Source organism: Diceros bicornis, chromosome X (assembly GCF_020826845.1).
Source record: "Diceros bicornis minor isolate mBicDic1 chromosome X, mDicBic1.mat.cur, whole genome shotgun sequence".
Classification (NCBI taxonomy): domain Eukaryota; kingdom Metazoa; phylum Chordata; class Mammalia; order Perissodactyla; family Rhinocerotidae; genus Diceros; species Diceros bicornis.
The window spans coordinates 41208510-41225855 of NC_080781.1; the positions used below are offsets into that span (position 1 = coordinate 41208510).

At 41.7% G+C, this 17346-nt stretch overlaps 1 protein-coding gene across 1 annotated transcript in view; it reads right to left on the reverse strand.

The window, feature by feature from the left end:
- ZNF41 (zinc finger protein 41) overlaps window positions 1-17346 on the reverse strand; it is a 39597-nt gene that overhangs the window by 7164 nt on the left and 15087 nt on the right. The window contains 2 exon segments of the mRNA XM_058535725.1: window positions 5851-5946; window positions 6214-6340. Coding sequence (XP_058391708.1) covers window positions 5851-5946; window positions 6214-6340 — 223 coding nt within the window.

Below are 17346 nucleotides of genomic sequence, written 5' to 3' on the forward strand. Positions count from 1 at the left end.
GCAAATCATATATCTGATAAGGAATTAATATCCAAAATATATAAATAAATTATACAACTCAGTAGTAAAAAAACCAAACCAAATGAAAAATGGACAGAGGACTTGAACAGTTTTCCAAAGAAGACATATAGATGGTCAACAGGTACATGAAAATGTTCTGGACATCAGGAATCATCAGGGAAATGCAAACCAAAACCACAATGAGACATTACCTTACCTCTGTTAGAATGGCCATCATCCAAAAGACAAGAGATAGAAAGCGTTGGTGAGGATGTGGAGAAAAGGGAACCCTTGTGCACTGTTGGTGGGAATGCAAATTGGTGCAGCTGCTATGGAAAACAGTACGGAGATTCCTCAAAAAATTAAAAATAGAACTACCATATGATCCAGCTATCCCACTTCTGGGTATTTATCCAAAGGAATGGAAAACAGGATCTTGTAGAGATATCTGCACTCATATGTTCATTGCAGCATTACTCACAATAGCCAAGACATGGAAACAACCTAAGTGTCTGTTAACGTTAAATAGATAAAGAAGATGTGGTGTGTGTGTGTGTGTGTGTGTGTATATATATATACACACACACAATGGAATATTATTCAGCCATTAGAAAGAAGGACATCATGTCACAACTTGGCTGAACTTTGAGGGCATTATGCTAAGTGAAATAAGTCAGAGAAAGATACTGTATGGTATTATCACTTGTATGTGGAATCTAAAAAAGTCAAACTTGGAGAAACAGAGAGTAGAGTGGTGGTTACCAGGGTTGGAAGTGGAGGAAATGGGAAGATATTGGTCAAAGGAGGGTACAAACTTTCAGTTATAAGATGAACAAGTTCTGGGGATCTAAGGTACAGCATGGTGATTCTAGTTAATGATACCGTATACCACTAAAAGTGTAGATCTTAAATGTTTTCACCACAAAAAAGAAATGGTAACTATGTGATGGGATGGAGGTGGTAGCTAATGCTATGGTGGTAGTCATTTTGCAATATATAAATGTATCAAATCAACAGGTGGTACACCTTAAAATTACACAATGTTGTATGTCAACTATATCTCAATACAGCTGGGAAAAATAGCATAAAATATGGTATACTTAGGGATAAATCTGACAAAAGATGCACAAGACCTGTATACTGAAAGGTAGAAAGCAGTGCTGAGAGAAATTAAAGAAGACCTAAATGAATGGAGGTAAATAACTTATTCATGAATTGGACGACTCAAAAATGTTAAGATGTCAATTCTCTCCAAACTCATCTATAGATTCAGTGTAATCCCAACCAAAATTCACTTCTGTAGAAACTGAAAAACTGATTCTAAAATTCTTATGGATACACAAAGGACTTAAAATAGCCAAAATAATTTGAAAGAGAAAAATAAAGTTGGAGGACTAACACTACATGATTTCAAATTTACTGCATAGATCACTAATTAAGACAGTGTGAGGGCCGGCCCCATGGCTTAGCGGTTAAGTGTGCGTGCTCCGCTGCTGACGGCCCAGGCCAGGATCCCGGGTGCGCACCAACGCACTGCTTCTCCGGCCATACTGAGGCCACGTCGCACATACAGCAACTAGAAGGATGTGCAGCTATGACATGCAACTATCTACTGGGGCTTTGGGGGAAAAAGTAAATAAATAAATAAAATTATTAAAAAAAAAAGACAGTGTGAGAATGGTGTAAAGATGGATGAATAGATCAATGGAACAGAATGAAGAGTCCAGAAAGAGACTCACACATGTGACAACTGATTCTCAATAAAGGTTCAAAAGCAATTCAGTTGAGAAAGGATAGTTTGTGTGTGTGTGTGTGTGTGTGTGTGTGTGTGTGAGGAGATCAGCTCTGTGCTAACATCTGCCAATCCTCTTCTTTTATTTTTTTTCTGCTTAGGAAGTCTGGCCCTGGGCTAACATCCGTGCCCATCTTCCTCCACTTTATATGGGACGCTGCCACAGCATGGCTTGCCAAGCAGTGCGTCGGTGCGCGCCTGGGATCTGAACCGGCGAACCCCGGGCCACCACAGCGGAGCGCGCACACCCAACCACTTGCGCCACCGGGAAGGATAGTTTTTAAAAATAAATGATGCTGGAATGATTGGAGAGTCATGTGCAAAAAAGATGAACTTTGATCCATACCTTAAATCACATACAAAAATTAATGCAAAAGGTATCACAGAACTAAATGTAAAACCTAAATATTTTGTGACCTTGGATTAGGTAAAGATTTCCTAGATGCAACACCAAAAGCACACTCCATAAAAGAAGAAAAAAGATAAATTAGACTTTGCCAAAATTTAAAACTTCTCATGAAAAACACCGATAAACAAAATAAAAAGAAAAAACTTGCAAAACACTTATCTGATAAATAATTTGTGCCTAGAATACATAAAGAACTTTCAAAACTCAACAATAAGAAAACAAAGTTCTCTGTAGAAAACTGGGCAAAAGATTTGTACAAATACTCCACCAAAGAAGATATACAGATGTCAAATATTAAACATTATTTAAATGCTAATTAAAACAACAGTAAGATACCACTACCCAACTATTAGAATGGCTAAAAATTTTTTAAATGGACAATTCCAAGTGTTGGTGAGGATGTAGATCAATTAGAACTCTCATTCATAGATGGTTAGAATATAAAATGGTACAGCCACCTTGGAAAACAGTTTGGCAGTTTCTGACAAAGGTAAAGATATACTTAACATATAACCCAGCAATCTCATTCCTAGATAATTACCTTAGAGAAGTGAAATCTTATCATCACACTAAATCTGTAAATAGATGTTTATAGTGCCTTTATTCATAATCACCAAACTGGAAACCACCCAACTAGTGAATGGATAAACAAACTGTGGTAAATCCATACTATGGAATACTACTCAGCAATAAAAAAGAACAAACTATGGAAACACACAATAGTATGAATGAGTTTCAAATGCATTATGTGAAAGAAGCCAGGCTCAAAAAGCTTTGTACTGTATGATTCCATTTATATGACATTCTGGAAAAGGCAAAACTATAGAGACAGAAGAGAGATCAGTAGTTTCCACAGCTGGAAGTTGGAAGGAGAGACAACCAAGGGGCTTGAGGTAATTTTTTGTTCTATATCTTGATTGTGGTGACAGTTACATGACTACATGCATTTGTCAAAACTCATAGATTATTAACATAAATAAACCTCATGGAATCATAAAAATGTTAAAAATGGAGGTAGCAGAGGTTATAGAAAAAATATAGATACAAGTTTGAATTGGAAATATGTGGCCATGTTGTTTATCTCCTTGAAAGAAGAGTTTAATTGCCACATACTAGGTAATGGGGAGTAATTGTAGGTTTATTTCATAAAGCTCATGGCAAGATAAATGGAATGTTTTAGGTAATGAAATCTGTCATTAGCATTTAAAGTGAAATAATAAAAAGAATGGAATCAGCAAATCTAATCAGGAATAGAATAATAACAATCCAGGCATAAAACAATATGGAGCTGGTTTTGGGTGATATTACTAGGAACTGAGAAGATGAACTCAGAACTGAAAATTTTATTTGCAAAAATGGAAAAGCAGTAGGAACTGTAGAGTGATTAATAAAAAATGACTAAAAGATTTAAGAAACACTGACAGAACGTGACAAAATTTGGAAGGTGAGAAGGGTTTCTGATATGTGAGGTGATGATTCCAATTTCGGATGTATAGTCATGCACCATAAAACAACGTTATGGTCGATGACGGGCTGCATATACGACAGTGGTTCCATAAAACTAGTACCATATCGCCTAGGTGTGCAGTAAGCTATACCATCTAGGTTTGTGTAAGTACTGTAGAGGAGGAAGAAATTTTTCTCTACCCTTCTAGATTCTTCTGGCTGGTCTAAGAGTTAAACTGACAGGAGACAGATTAATAGGAGAAAAAGAAACAAAAGTTTCTCACATGGAGAAACCCAGGAAAACTGAGTAACTTGCTAAAGTGGCTGAGGCTCTCACTTTAAATACCATCCTCAGCTAAAGACAAAAAGAAGATGTTGGGGGTGGGGAGAGTCAGAGACTTCAAATAGAAGGAAGGCAATTCACAGGTAGATGAAAAGGAGCAAACATTTGGAAAACAAGTGTTTGGCTACACAGAAACAGAAGAACACAGAGGGGAGACCAACAAGCAGGCTTTTCTAGGTTCCTCCCTATCTACCACCTACTTCATGTTAAGCTAAGGTGATAGCTCACTTCCTAAGAGAGGTGTTTTTAATCTGAATTCTTTAGGCAGTTAAGGGAGAGGTAACAAGAAAAACTTTCTGAGTCTTTTGTTTCTTAAAAATAATCAGCCTAAAATAATCATCTGTTAAAGAGACACATTTTGAGGTGGCAAATTTTGTTCCCCTTTAGTATACTTTATGATGTTTCCACAACGAGGAAATTGTCTAACAACACATTTCCAAGAATATATCCTCATTGTTAAGCGACGCATGACTGTATTGAGGATCAAGAGAAACATCTCATGGGAACTTTTTGGGTAGCTAAATTTAGTACTAAAGTGCCAGTGAAAAACAGACAATGGAGATGTCAAAAGCAGAGTCATCAGAATTTCAGTACGGATGAATCCTTGCATGTGTATGAAGACAAGACTGGTGAACAGTAGACAGGGTCCCTAGGGCAACCTAATTTATAGGGATAATGAGGAGGAGAAGGCTGAAAAAAGGGCAAAGAATAAACTGAATGCAAATCTGTAAGAAACAGACAGGAAACTCAATGAAACAATGGGAACGTGAACAAGGTCACTCATAGGAGGGACACTTAAAGAGACCACAACAGGTCAGTAATGAAATGCTCAAACTAGGTATTGGAGAAATGCAAAATAAAAATGAGATCCCACTTTAAACTCATTGTTGGCCAAAAAATGAGAAACTTTGGTACTACTAATTGTTGGCAGAAACTCTAGGAAAACTAGAACCCTTGTGCACTATTGCTAGGAGTATAGATTACTGCAGCCAATCTGAGAATAATATGGTGGCGCTCAGTCAAATTCAGGATAAGAATATGCAATGATCTGGCAAACCTTGTCTTCTACATACATCCCTGAGAAATTCTCATACTCCATAAGGGAACATTTATGTAGAAATTTATCATAGAGTTGTTTGTATCAGCTGGGAGTTAGCGACAACCCTAGGTTCCACCACTGGGTGAATGGTTAAGTAAGTTGTGGTGCTGGCACACTGTGGAATACAGTGCAGCAATTTGAAGGAATGAAGCCAGATGAACACACCACAATATGGACAGACTTTAGGGATGTGTGAAAAAAAGGAACAGAATTAAGACACGTAGCATAATATAATTTATATATGCTAAAATTACATACTCATAAACCAATACTTCAGGCTTTAAGAGAATACCACACAAATTCAAAGGTCAAACACATTAGATCAGTTGCCCATGGGACTGGATATGGAGAATGAATAAAAATGGAATAAAGAATGGATATGGGGAATGGAATAAAAGGAAATAAATTTTTAAATACCTGAATATACAAGGAATCTAAGATAAGGGGTGTGGGAGAGGAGTAGGAAGAATAAAAAGGTTCTAGATAAGACAGGGTGGTATGTATGTGATTCAGTGTACAGAGATTAGAGAAAACTGTCTTGCCAAAAAGCCAAGCAAAGAAGATAACAGATGTGGCAATAGTCATATTTGGAGATGGCATTTAGTATCTGAGGGGCTTCTGTCAACTTTCTGCCATTAACTCCAGAAGTTTAGAACCTTCAAGACAGGTTATCTTCAGAGCCTTTCAAAGGTATCAGCCTCTCCTAGAAAAAGTGAGATTTACTTCCATGTCCCCCATCTTCCCGGGTCACACTCACTCACCTGAACAGCTCTGGTATGGGGTTTCCCCCTCTAACGTCCATGGCCCCTCTCCTTGCTCCAACTTGAAGATGACCTCTGGTTTGGGAACTTGGTACCCTGTTAACAGGACATGATACAGGATTGGGTCCAGCTAATTGGGTTTCGGGGGCCTCTCAATGATACTTCCATTTGCTCTTCAGAAAAGTAATCACATTTCACTGGGGAATAGAGTAATAATAATAGTGCTGAAAAGGGACTGAAGAATCTCAGACCAATCAAGGATGACACCATCACACACTTAAGATGTCCCAGAGCACTCAGCAGCTGGGAATGGAAATGGCCTCACTGAGGCCCCTGGCGGACGCATAGGGCGGCTGTGCTCACCCACTGAGCGCAAGTGGCTGTAGTTTTCTAGTGTCACATCCCGGTACAGTCGTCTCTGAGCAGAGTCCAAGTGCTGCCACTCCTCTCTGCTGAAGTCCACAGTCACATCCTCAAATGACACTGAGACCTGTAACAACATAATCCTGTTCAAGGTGACATGGTCAGCACTGTGGGATAGAGGAAAGATAAATAGGAAGTTGTTTTGAATGACTTTTACCATAGTGTATCATGTAGGATTTTCACTCAGTACCTAGCTTTGTATTTTATTTTGTGAGAGAAAAAAACTCATTGAAGTATCTTGACATCCATTGTGTACTACATTCATTTATTTATTCATTCATTCTTTTTTCAAAAATGAGGATTAAAATAGGCTCTCTTTAAGTTCTCTAGTTAATGTAGGAACTACATACAATACATTTACTGATTGATTATGTGCCAGGCAATGGCAATACAGAATTGAGTAAAATAAAAAACAACTTAAAGACTTGGACTCCCAACATAGGAAGACACAAAGGGGGCTAAAAGGCATTTGGAAGAACATACGGGGCGAAAGGCAAAACAATAAAGCTTTTAAAAGATAATATAAAAAAAAAGATAATATAGATGAATATCTTGATGATCTTGGGTTAGGAAAATAATTCTCAAATGGGATGCTAAAAATATTAACTATTAAGAAAAAGATTGATCAGCCTGTCTACAATAAAGTTGAAAACTTCTATTCATTTCAAAGACAGCATTGTAAGAGAAAAAAAGGAAAGCCACAGAATAGGAGAAGATATCTGCAATACATATTATTGACAAAGGGCTCATATCCAGAGGATGTAAAGAACTCTTACAAACCAATAAGAAAAGAGACCACCTAGTAGAAAAGTGGGCAAAGGGAGCCAGCTCTGATGGCCTAGTGGTTAAAGTTCCCCGCTCTCCACTTCAGCAGCCTGGGTTCATTTCCCGGTTGCAGAACCACACCACCTGTCTCTCAGTAGCCATGCTGTGGAGGCGGCTCACATAGAAGAACTAGAAGGACTTGCAACTAGGATATACAACCACGCACTGGGGCTTAGGGGAGAAGGAAAAAAAAAGAAGATGATTGGCAACAGATGTCAGCTCAGGGTAAATCTTTCCCTGCCAAAAAAAAAGTGGGCAGGGCCGGCCCCGTGGCTTAGTGGTTAAGTGCGCACACTCTGCAACTGGTGGCCCGGGTTCGGATCCGGGTGCGCACCAATGCACCGCTTCTCCGGCCATGCTGAGGCCACGTCCCACATACAGCAACTAGAAGGATGTGCAACTATGACATACAACTATCTACTGGGGCTTTGGGGTAAAAAAAGGAGGAGGATTGGCAATAGATGTTAGCTCAGAGCCGGTCTTCCTCAGCAAATAAAAGAGGAGGATTAGCATGGATGTTAGCTCAGGGCTGATCTCCCTCACAAAAAAAAAAAAAAAAAAAAAACTGGGCAAAGAATTTGAACAGACGTTTTACAAGAGAGGAAATCTAAGGCATCAATAAACACATAAGGGCTTACCCTCCTTAGTAACCAGGGCATGCAAATTCAAACCACAATGAGATACCACTATACAGCCCCTAGAACGTCTTCAAAGAAAAAGACTGACAATGCAAAGTGTTGGAGAGAACATGATGCAATGAGAACTCTCATATTGCTGACGGCGGTGTACACTGGTACAACCATGTTGGAAAGCATTTTGGCTTTATCTGGTAATGTTGAAGCATGCACGAACTAGGACACAGTGATTCCATTCATGGAAATACATCCAATTGGAATATGTGCACATGTGCAACAGGAGGCATGTTCAAGAACATTTACAGCAGCATTATTCAAAATGTGTGTAATAGTTCATGATAAAAAAGTTAAAAATAAATAATAATTTTTTTAAAAAATCAGTGTTCAACATAACAGCATTTACTAACTTTGTGGAAAATATTAAGGACATTTTTTTAGTTGCTTTATTTGCATAATCTCTAAGCATATACTCCACCCATCCACTCACCCATCCACAAAATAATCAAGATTGGTTTACTGGCTAGGGAGATCTGGGGAGTTGGGGGAGCGAACCATGTGAATGTATTGCCTATTAAAAAAATTAAGTTAAAAATAACCAATAGGACCAAAATGAAATAGACACAGTTCTCCTTATTTTTCCTGCTAAGTATAGCTAAAACCCTTGGACATTATACATAAAACAAAGATAAGAAGATTCTGTGGGTTGGAGGCTGGGGACCTCGGAACCTGAGGAATGACACAGCAGTGATTTCCCTGAGTTTTCCTTCTGCCTCATATATCCTGGACTGGGTGCTGGAGAAGCTAGCAACCCAGAATGCCAACTGGTGCAGACAAAAACAGCCCCAAGAAAGCCTGCTCTCTCTAGCTAAAGTACCAGGAAAGGGGCAATGTAGCAAGAGAGAAAATTTTATTTATTTATTTATTTATTTATTTATTTATTTATTTATTTTTGTGAGGAAGATCAGCCCTGAGCTAACATCCATGCCAATCCTCCTCTTTTTGCTGAGGAAAACCAGCTCTGAGCTAACATCTATTGCCAATCCTCCTCCTTTTCTTTTTTTTATCCCCAAAGCCCCAGTAGATACTTGTATGTCATAGTTGCACATGCTTCTAGTTGCTGTATGTGGGACGCAGCCTCAGCATGGCCGGAGAAGCGGTGCGTTGGTGTGTGCTCGGGATCTGAACCCGGGCTGCCAGTAGCGGAGTGCACGCACTTAACCGCTAAGCCACGGGGCTGGCCCAAGAGAGAAAATTTTAAATAACTGCCCTACTCCAGCCGAGTGCCACAGAAAAAACTGTGGCCCCCACCCCCATTCCTGTCAGCAAAGGCTGAGTGGGGAGCCTAGATTTCCATCCCTGCCTGAGGGTAATAAGGCCCCTCCCCCACAGCGTCAACGTCGGCTATGTGGGGATCTTGGACTTCCACCTCTACCCAGTAATGAGGTGCTCTTCTGCCTCCCCACCAGGGTGGTGCCAGTGGCAATGTAGTGGAGAGTCTGAAGTTCCACCCCCACCCAGCAGCAACAAGGTGCTTGTCCCCCTCTGGGGTGTCAAAGGAGGCCAAGTGGGGAACCTGTACTTTGACCTCTACCTGGCAGTAAGGAGGAGATTCTCCTTTCTAGTAGAACAGTCTTGGAGGAGGCCTGCTAAACACAAGATTTAAATAACATCTAGATTGGGCCGGCCCCGTGGCTTGGTGGTTGAGTGCATGCGCTCCGCTGCTGGCAGCCCGGGTTCGGATCCAGGGCGCGCACCGACACACCGCTTCTCCAGCCATGCTGAGGCCGCGTCCCACATACAGTAACTAGAAGGATGTGCAACTATGACATATAACTATCTACTGGGGCTTTGGGGGAAAAAAATAAATAAAACATTTAAAAATAATAAATAAAAAATAAATAATATCTAGAGTCTCATAGTTCCCAAAATATCTAGGACATAATTGAAAATCAGGCATCATGCAAAGAAGCAGGAAAATCTCAACTGGAATGAGAAAAGATAATCAACAGACACCAACATCGAGATGACACAAATTCCTCTTACGAGAATTTTAAAGCAGCCATCATAAACAAGTTTCATATACTTGAAATGCAAAAATAGAAAGTCTCAAGAAAGAAATGGATATTAAGAAGAACCAAATGGAAATTTTAGAACTGAAAAACACACTAAAATTTTAAAACTCAATGGATGTGTTCAACAGCAGAATAGAGAGGACAGAGGAAAGAATCAGAGAACTTGACAATAGAACAGTAGAAATTACCCAATTTGAACAACAGAAAGAAAATTGGAAAAAAAATGAGCAGAGCCTCAGGGACCTGTGAGACTATAACAAAAGAGCTGGCATTTGTGTCATCAGAGTCCCAGAAGGAGAGGAGAAAGAGTGTGGGGCTAAAAAAGTATTTGAAGAAATTATGGCTGAAAATTTCTCAAAATTGGCAAAAGAAGATCAACCTAGAGATTCAAGAAGCTGAGCAAACCCCAAAAGGATAAACCAAAGAAATCTACACCAAGGCACGTTATAATCAAACTTCAGAAAACTAAAGACAAAGAAAAAATCTTGAAATCAGCAAGAGAGAAACACCACCTTATCTATAGGGGAAAAACAATTAAAGCGATAGCGGATTTCTCATCAGAAACCACGGGGGAGAGAAGAAAGTGGCACAACATTTTTCAAGTGGTGAAAGAAAAGAACTATCAACCTGAATTCTATATCTGGCAAAATTATCCTTAAGAAATGAAGTGGTAATGGCCAATAAATACATGAAAAGATGCTTAACATTGTCAATTATCAGGGAAATGCAAATCAAAACTATAGTGAGATACTACCTCACACCCACTAGGACAGCTAGAATCAAAGAGTCAGATAATAACAAGTGTTTGTGAGGATGTGGAGAAACTGGAAACTTCATACGCTGCTGGTGGGAATGTAAAATAGTGTGGCTGCTTTGGAAAACAGTCTGGTAGCTCCTTAAATAATTAAATATGGAGTTACCATTAGACCCAGCAATTCTACTCCTAGATGTATGTATAATTAAGATAAATGAAAATATATGTCCACATAAAAACGTGTACACAGGGCCGGCCCCATGGCTTAGTGGTTAAGTGCGCGTGCTCCGCTACTGGCGGCCCGGGTTCGGATCCCGGGAGCGCACGGATGCACCGCTTCTCCAGCCATGCTGAGGCCACGTCCCACATACAGCAACTAGAGGAATGTGCAGCTATGACATGCAACTATCTACTGGGGCTTTGGGGAAAAAAAAGGAGGAGGACTGGCAATGGATGTTAGCTCAGAGCTGGTCTTCCTCAGCAAAAAGAGGAGGATTGGCATGGATGTTAGCTCAGGGCTGATCTTCTTCACAAAAAACAAACAAACAAACAAACAAAAAAATCTTTAAAAAACGTGTACACAAATGTTTATAGCAGCATTACTCATAATAGCCCAGAGTGGGCAACAACCCAAATGTACATCAGCTGACAAACGGATAAACAAAATGTGTTACGTCTGTACAATGGACTATTATTCAGCCATAAAAAGAAATGAAATCCTGATACATGCTACAACATGCTACACTTCTTCCCTGTCTATCTGCCTATCTACATACCTACCTACCTATCACATGGAGTGGTGACTTCCTACTTTATTCAGCAGGTTATAATCTATTACTATCATTATTTATTTTGCTACTCAAATTGTCCCAGATTTGGCCAGATGGAGCTCCTTGAAAATATTATGCTTAGTGAAAGAAAGCAGGCACAAAGACCACATATTATATGATTTCATTCATGTGAAGTGTCCAGAATAGTGATGTCTACAGAGACAGACAGTATGTTAGTGGTTGTTTAGGGCTGAGGAAGGCAGGGAGGTGGGGAGCGGGGGATATGATGGCTAAAGGGTATGGGGTTTCTTTTTGAGGTGATGAAAATCTTCTACAATTGATTGTGTTGATGGTTGCACATATCCATAAATATATAAAAAACTATTGAATTGTACACTTTGAATGGGTAAATTCTATGGTATGTGAATTATATCTCAATAAAACTGTTATTAAGAAAGAAGAAATGAAAGCGACATCAAGATATTCTCAGATAAAGGGAAACTAAAAAAATTTGTTGCCAGCAGGCCTACCCTAGAAGAATGGCTAAAAGGAAGTTCTCTAGACAGAAAGGAGACGATAAAAAGAAGGACTCTTGGCACATCAGGCAAGAAGAAAAAATAGAAAGAGCAAAAATATGGGTAAATACAATAGACTTTCCTTCTCCTCTTGAGTTTTCTACATTACGTTTGAAGGTCAAAGCAAAAAGTATAACATTGCCTGATGTGGCTCTCCATGTATGCAGAGGAAATATTTAAGGCGATTATATCTGGTGAGGGAAAAGGGATTTAAAGGGGGCTAAGTTTTCTACACTTCACTCTAACTGATAAAATGGCAACACCAGTAGACATGCAGTGATGGAATAGTTCTGGATCTGGATTACTGTAAGGAATCTACAATATGTAAAATGGCAGAGAACTACCCACGCACTGTGGCAATGTCAGTTCCTGTTTGTGATACTGTACTCCAGTGATGCATGATGTAACCACTGGGGGAAACTGGGTAAAGGGTGACACGAGACCTCTCTGCACCATCTTTACAACTTCCTGTAAATCTAGAATTATTTCAAAATAAAAAGTTTTAACAAACTACAATATTATCCTCAGAAAGACTGAAGTAGTGGACAAACCAAAAAAGGATGCTATTAAAAAGAAGCATTCACTCTATCCAACGAACCTGAAATCAACAATCCAAAGAGGCTTATGCACCCCTATGTTCATTGCAGCATTATTCACCATAGCCAAGAAGTGGAAGCAACCTAAGTGTCCCTCGACTGACGATTGGATTAAGAAAATGTGGTATATATATACAATGGAATACTACTCAGCCATAAAAAAAGACAAAATCGTCCCATTTGCAACAACATGGATGGGCCTGGAGCGTATTATGTTAAGTGAAATAAGCCAGAAAGAGAAAGACAAACACTGTATGATCTCACTCATATGTGGAATATAAACCAACACATGGACAGAGAAAACTGGACTGTGGTTACCAGGGGCAGTGGGGGTGGGGGTGGGGGGGTGGGGGGAGGGCACAAGGGGTGAAGGGAGTCATATATATGGTGATGGACAAACAAAAATGTACAACCCAAAATTTCACAATGTTAGAAACCATTAAAACATCAATAAAAAAAAAAAAAAGAAGCATTCACTTCTTCCCTATCTGCCCACCTGCATACCTACCTACTATATGGACTAGTGACTTCCTGCCTTACTCAGTGGGTAAGAATCTATTACTATTGTTATTTATTTTGCTACTCAGATTGCTCCAGATTTGGCCAGAGGGAGCTCCTTCAAGGTGGCTCCTGTGTCCTTTCGACATGTTCCCATCTTGTGAGCACTTCATTACTTTCCAGCACAAAGAGTTCTTCCAGGATCACTTTGTACTTTGTCTGTTCTAACCCTGGAGTTAGTCATTTCTCCAAGAAGCTCTAGTTCCCATTAGTGACAAATCGCAAATCAAGGTGTGCTCATTGTGCCTGGCACGTCATTGTCCTTTCAGCATTAGAGCAAGGAATGCTTTTCCTTACAGTAAAATGCCAACTCATCAATGTAGAAGAAATGATGGAGTTAGAAAAACACCATTAGAGAAACAGCACAGCAATTAATTGTTACAGGCAGGAGTCATCGCTGGATGCTAAAATCAGTGGACAAGAGCATGAGAAATAGAATATTTACACAGTCTCAAAGTGTCTCCCCACAAAATAGTTATCAACTACAAAGGGAAAGATGGTAACTTTACAGTACCTGACAGATGCCGTCTTAGCCAGGTGATCAAAGTTAATATCATCAATAGAGGACAAATGGATATTGAATGTCTACTGACATGAGGCACTGAGAACACAGCATCATTTCTGTGATGTTCCTGACAAAAATGAATAACCTGAATCTAATTATGAGGAAGCAAGAAACAAACTCAAATTGAGGGACAGTCTTCCAAATGGCCAGTGTCCTGAAAGTCAAGGAAAAAGGCTAAGGAACAGTTGCTCCAGATTCAAGTCTAATGGGACATGACAAGTACACGCAATACATAAACCTGGACTGGCAGAGATGCTATAAAGGACGTTATTGTGACAACTGGGGAAACCACATATTACATATTGTATATTAGATAACTAGACAATACACATTGTATATTAGATAGTACTATAGAAATGTGAAATTTCTTGATTTTGATAATTGTACTGTAGTTACGTAAGAGAATGTCCTTGTTCTTAAATACACATCAAGGTATTTAGGGGTAAAGGGGAATTATGTCTACAAATTACTCTCAAATGGTTCAGAAAATAAAGTTTTAAATATATCTGTGTGTATACACATATACACATACATACGCATAAATCACGAAGAGAATGAGAGCAAGTGTGGCAAAATGTTAACAACTGGTGATTTTGGATGAAGGGCATATATAGTTCTTTGTACTATTCTTGTAACTTCTCTTTAATTTTGAAATTATTTCAAAAGAATCAAAAGTTTCAAAAGAATCAAAAGCTTTCAAACACTTAGTAGAAAATATAGGTGAATATTCGATAGGTGAGGATTTCCTAAACAAGACAGAAAATGCACTAAATATCAAAGAAAAGATCTAGTGATTCGACTATGAGGAAATGAGGAAGCTTTATTCGTCAAAAGACCCTTTGGCCTTTGGGGGCCCTGGTTGCCCTCCCCTTGTCAGTGAGTGCTCAGGGGCACAGAGTAGGCAAGGAACTCACAGTACCTACTCTACCCCCAGCAGCTCCCCTGGGCAGATCCGCAAGCACTGGGCCATGTCCTGGCACTTCTCTACCCACCAGCTCTCTTGAGTACAGCCCCGAAGGTTGCTGAGAGCAGGACCTCCACCTGTGCCCCTTGCAACACACCTGACCTGTCCCCCAAGGATGGTCATCCAGGGAGAGCCCTGGGGTCAGTCTTGAGGGAAGCTTTCATTCTGTCTGCCCATCCTCCTGACTCTTGCTCTCTTGCTGGTTACCCCAGGACAGAACAGCACGCGTGTGGGTGACATAGCAGAGGAACCTCAGAGGGCGGGGGAGGAGTGGCTATTTACCAACCAATATGGAAGAATTAAGATATTCTAACACCTGACATTGTCAAACATTTTGACAACTGCTGCTGCCTACCTGTTGGCCGACAGCCCAAGCTGGTGGACAAAAGACCACCCTCGCCTGTCTCTCCCTCCCTGGGAGTCTCTAAGGCCACATTCACAGGGCAAGTGTACAAAGACCATGCCAGGCTTTATGAGCGTTAACGGATGCAAGATGAAGATATACAAAGTACACCGCCTATGGATGCCCCTTTTTGATCCCTTTCCCCACAAAAATGGAAGCATTTTGCTCCCTGGCTACCTGGCTGGGTAGGCACATGTGGGGTGATGGAGGGGGATTTCGGAGCTAGAGATTTGGGTACAAAGTTGGTAACACAGACCTGCCCAGATTCCAGTCTCACCCGCCACAAATGAAAAGGGTTGATTTTCTGGGCCATTTCTGCCACGGAGGACGGCATGTGTCCCTACCACCACCAGGACCCCTACAAGGACTTCCTCATCCTGGGTGAGGATCCCCACTACAGCTCCTCACAGCTCTCCAGCGAAGCACACAGCGATGTCTCCCTTCAGGCTAATCTCAGTCCCAGCACTTATGCGCTCTCACCCTCAGGGCTGGGCTGCCCATTCCGTCCCTGGCCACTCGCTCTGTCCTACTCTGCAGCGGGCTTGGGGCTCAGTCCTCCCACTCCAGGGCACACTTCTACAACACCTCCTGTGATATGATCCTGTCACCTCCTGTGATATGATCCTGCCCTTCTACACCCTGCCCCAGCCAGCAGAAGGGCTTCCAGGGCATTTAAACTAGGCTGGCTGAAAGTGTGCAGTGAGTGCTCGGCTCACTGTGCCCTCACCTGGGGCCAGATACCCAGCATCTCTGCATGTTCCCCCTTGACTGGGGGTGCCCTGGTCTTTCCTGCTCCCTCTGGCTGTTCTCTATCCGTCTGACTGTTCCCTGTTCCCTCTGACTGTTCTCTGTGCCTTGCGCTCCTCCCTCTGGCTTTCTGCCCAGTCCTGTCTCCTGAATTCTCCCTGCTCCCTCTGCCGGTCCTTGTTCCCTCTGCATGGTCCCCATCTGACTCTTCCCTGGTCCCTCTGTTTACTGTTCCTTCTAAACGTTTCTTGTTCCTTTTCAGTGTTCCCTGGTCTCTTTCTGATGCCCCTGTTATTGCTTCCTCTGATTGTCCCTGGGTCCCTCAAACTGTTTCATGCCTCCTGTTTTTTCTTCCCTGACTCATCTCTGGTGCTCCTGTCCTGTGTTCCCTTCAACAGTTGTCCCTGTAGCTGATCCTTAGTCTGTGGCACCATTCTTCTGATTGTGCCCTAGTTCATCTGGCTGTTCCTTGGTCCAGATGAGCCTTTGTCTTTCCTTCTAGTTGACACAGACTGACTGCCCTTTGAGTCCTCTGAGTGCTCTCTAGTCCCAATTCTTCCCTGCTCCTTGGGCAGTCCCGGAATGCATTTCTAATACGCTCTCCCCTGATGCTTCTGCGTCTGGTCCGTGGACCACAGTTTGAGGAGCACTGGTCTACCTGGCTCCTAGCCTAGGCTCTTGACCACCAAAGTATACTACTTCTGTGGGCTCTGTGCCACAGCTGGATCCTGTACTTTCACTTCTCCGTCACTTACATTATGTCTATTGGCTGATTCCTCTGGCTGTTTCCTGGGCAGGGTGACCAACAGTCCCAGTTTGCCCAGGACTTTCCCTGTTTTAGCACTTAAGTCCCACATCCCAGGAAACCCCTGTCACCATATCCCAGGGAACTCCGGCTGTTCCCCAGCCCCTCCCTGGCTTCTGCAACTGTCCCTTAATCTCAGTGCCCGCTTCGTGGGGCCTTTGGCTGCTAACTAGCTTCAGGCACGGATATTATGCCTTCGGGCTGTTCTCTAGTCCCTCTGGCTGTTCCCCAGTCAGTCAGGCTGCTATCTAACACCAGATACTTTTAATGCCCACTTTGCCATTCCCTAGTTCTCTTTTTTAGTCCCTGAGACCTCTAGTGGACACCCAGCGTCCAGCACAGCTTTGCTGTTCCCCGCCTTCAGCAACTGTTCCTTGTTCCACGTGGTCTCTAGTGCCCTCAGCTATTCCTCAGCCTTGGAGGCCCTCCTCTGTCTCTCCAACTGTCCCGTGGGTCTGTCCCTTCTGTGCCCCTCTACCTGTGCTACAGCCTCAGCAGCTGGTCCCTGCTTCCTCTGACTGCTACCCACTCTCAGGCTCATCTTTCTCATTTCTTGTTCTCCGGTACCTCTGCCTTTCCCCATCCCCTCAGCTTCTCCTCTAAACCCTAGTGCCTCACGAAGTTGCTTGTCCCACACACCACCAAACCTTTTTGCTTTTTCCATTTTAGCCAAGTCTTCTGTTTCCTCATCCCTCTGGATGGTCCCTGTTCCCTCTAGCTGCTATCTGGTTCCTCTATCTCCTGGTCCCTCCTCCTATTTTAAGATCCCTCTGATTGTTCTCGGACCCTCTGGCTCTTCGTTGC